We start from the raw sequence: 3,613 nt of genomic DNA on the forward strand, positions 1-3,613 counted from the left end.
TAGCCTACTGTTAGTTAAACAAGACCTTCTCAGCTGTCTTCTCCTTATCTGTAGTAACACTGTACTTACTAGACCTGTTAAGTATTATTCATACATTCCTTACAGTACTGTTTAATGTCTTAACTATATGTTTTAGTTAATGTCTCAGTTGTCTTCTCCTTATTTATAGTAACACTGTACTTACTACTTACTAGACCTGTTAGGTATCATTCACACATTCCTGGCAGTGTGGTTTTATGTCTCAACTATTATGTACTCCTTATCCCTGTCCTTGTCTCTGTGTGTTTTCATTAACAAGTTGAAGCCTTCTTAAACTTATGACTGTGTGTTCCTTGTCTTCTGTCCTTACCCTTTTGTATTTCCCCTCCCCCCCCTTACTATAATCTTCCATTTTACCTCCCCCTCCCTTTACTATATCCTTTCCTTTGCCTCTCTATTAATTACTTCCCTACCCCCTCCTTTTATTTCTTCAGAGTAGGGAAGAGTGTAACCTCTGAGGTTACACACATGACTTTAGTTAAGTATATAAAGGGCTATTTGTAGACACTTAGAGATTATCTTTGTACTTACTCCTGTACTTAGGTCAACCTCTCATCAATCCCAGGTCTTTACCTGTTCTGTGTTCTTGAGTGAGGCTCCAGCCTTTACATATGTCTAAGTGAATTTTAGTACTACTCTCTACACATAAAGATTATGAGCCAACATTCACTCCTAATATTGTCTCTTACTATTCTTCCTTTGTCCCTCACCTGGATTCTAGTCTATTTACAAACTCAGAGCAGAATCAGATTAATTTGGATATGTTCCAACAGCTTCTATTCAATAGTGAAAACTTGGACAGTATAGAATTCTATTTTAAACATATCTATTACTTTAACTAATACTTGACTTTACAGACAAAAAGCAACAAACAATTATCCATCCCCTACTTGCAAATTCACAATACATTTACCTCAACTTTACATCACACTTTTTTATACCTCTGACACTAGGCAAAGACAATACTTTATAGAAACTCAAGAAAATTCACAAAGATTATCTATTACAAGTTGCTATGTACCTGTTCACAACAGAACTTAGAATAACTTGCAGAGCAGTCAGACCATTTGCAGACACTTGGGTAGTCTGGGTCAAGCCTGGCAGAACTGTCTCAGTTGGCAATGTTCTCCTAACAATTTACAAGAACATGCATACACAGATGACACTTACAGAGTGGGCAGAATTGTCAGAGAATGTAGTGTACAAAGCTGCACATCAATATACCTGTTGATGCACTGAAGCCATGTTTGAGACAAAGCAAGGTGTTCAGTGAGTTAATATGCTTGGGAAGAAACATTGGTTCAGTAGGTTAAGGAGAGTAGGGATTGATAATTCCTGTCATTTTGAGCTATTAGTTGATTTGAAGTAGTAGTATCATAATAGACACTACTGTTACATAGTACAGATAAACCTTCACTGCTTTTTTACTGTTTTTGCCACACAAAGACATTTAAAAAGTTATTCAGTATTTTGAAAAATAGAAGACTGTAGATCAACAGTGAAAGCTCAGTATATCCCAACAGCATAGTATACTGACACAATACAAAGTGTACAAACCATGGTTTTTAAATTATGGAAGTACAATACCCTTGCAGCCCATGCAGAACTCCCAGGCACTCAAAACACTCTAAACTGCTTTGATGGAATGTAATAGTCACTTTATTAATTAGGACAGATGTACCTATAACTTCTTTAAAGATCTTATATAATTCCAACAGTAATACAAAACTGTAGTTAATCTAGGAATCACTACATGCTATTAATTACTCCCAATACTCTTCCTCCATTACAATATATTCCACAGCTTAATTAGCAACATTTTGAGAGTGTGATACAATATGTCTGGCTGCTTTGAGTGTATTTAGCACCTTTCCTATAGTGATCCGATCACTTGCAGGTATTACCCAACACTTTTCGCATATCTCCCAAACTGAATGGAGATACAGTGTCCAAGTATTGGACTCTGGAGGGTGTGAAGGCAACTTACTGTTCACAATGGTGCAGAATACCACTGCATTATTTTCCAAGTGTGCATATGGTAGCTGTTTCGAAAGAATTTCCTGTCAGTATAAAATAGTTTAGTACAGTTGTTGCATGAGGGAAGCATCCACCCACATAGACAGTCATTCCGAAGGCCCATACATCTGATTCCTTTGTATGATGTCTGTCACCAGAAAAATCAAACAGCTTGTATGCCATCCATCTGATTGATTCTTCGAGTCCCTCAAAGGTCCTCACATAAGGAATCTGTAGTTTTCGCGAATTACCAAAACCACATATAAGAGGCTTCCCAAGAGAATTGATAAGAATCTTATCCTGTGAGTTCATAGGTTAGGTCGGATACTATATTCGAATAAGGGTGCCTGACCGCTTTAAGGTTGCAGTGCACCAGATTTTGGCCATGCAGGTAGTCAACACCGTTTGCAATTCCTAGTATCTGACAAAGTTTTATGTTGTCATTTTAAGCAGAATACTATAAAAAAAGGGAGAAACGGACAATATCTTCAATTGGACAACGTATACGATTCTGCAGATATTCACAGAGAGTTCCGTCTTCCATCCATTCAGAGACGAGAGCATAGGCCTTTCCTTCTTGTACAAATCCTAGAAGCGGTAAAATGTTGACATGGTCAAGCATCGACCAAATGTTGCATTCATTGGGGTGAAACTTGCTCAAGAGACCTCAGAGAACAGAATATCATGGACAGTTTCTACACTTACTCGTCCGAAACCCTGCCTTTCTCCTAAATGTAAACGAAGGCGTTTGATTGCAACCTTCATTGCTGTCACTGTTCCAGATTGAAAATGGGCATTATTAGGAGTAACAGTTGCTGTCCCAACGAAAATATTGCTATATCTGCCAGTGGCTGTCACGTCCAGATAGCTGTATAGTACACAGCCTGTCAGGTTCAGGGAAGCAACAGCATTTTGGGCCCTCTGAGAATGAATATGAAAACAAACTTAATTCTTCAATTTATCAGCTTACAATTGGCCGAACGAGTTGGGAATTGCCAGGAGTTGGGCAGCAAACTCTACAGAAATGCACTGCTCTTCGAAGAAGATCCACAAGACGTGAACTCCAGCTGCACCTGAGGCTCATTAAGCTGCTGTCTGAAAGGTCGTATTGTATACAATACATAGGGTTGACAGAGATAGAAGGAGACCATTCTAAATCTTCAGATTGTCAGTTCACAGTTGTTTAGAATGATATACTTCTGAGTCCTGACGTACCTTCACTTCCATCAATGCTTGTCTGCTTCTCCAGTGAACTCAGAGAGTGTATTATATGATTGATTGACATGTGATCTTCGGGTGGGTAGACCCAACAGAGCTCACATATTTCCCAAACTGACTGCTGAAAGGCAGGCCAACGTTCGAAATCGGACGGCTTTGATGGTACCATACCCACATGGGGCATTTCACAATTCCTTACCTTAAAAAATAACTTACATAATGATAAACATTATTTGAAATTTATTTTCCCAATTTTGACTAGCAAAAATTATAAACAAAATTTGTAATTTTCTTAAGACAAAAACTATAAATTATTTTTAATATTTATCTATTTGTAATA

General features: G+C 37.9%; 1 protein-coding gene across 1 annotated transcript; it reads right to left on the bottom strand.

Annotated features, from left to right (window-relative positions):
* Positions 1-1,939: 1,939 nt before the first annotated feature.
* Positions 1,940-2,820, bottom strand: FOMMEDRAFT_160744 (kinase-like protein; the record flags this gene model as incomplete). The annotated part of the gene is made up of 6 exons (XM_007270440.1): positions 1,940-1,969; positions 2,034-2,099; positions 2,155-2,355; positions 2,408-2,476; positions 2,537-2,707; positions 2,761-2,820. The coding sequence occupies 6 exons, from the start codon at positions 2,818-2,820 to the stop codon at positions 1,940-1,942; spliced, it is 597 nt and encodes a 198-aa protein (XP_007270502.1).
* Positions 2,821-3,613: the final 793 nt, after the last annotated feature.

This window comes from Fomitiporia mediterranea (assembly GCF_000271605.1).
Source record: "Fomitiporia mediterranea MF3/22 unplaced genomic scaffold FOMMEscaffold_13, whole genome shotgun sequence".
NCBI lineage: Eukaryota > Fungi > Basidiomycota > Agaricomycetes > Hymenochaetales > Hymenochaetaceae > Fomitiporia > Fomitiporia mediterranea.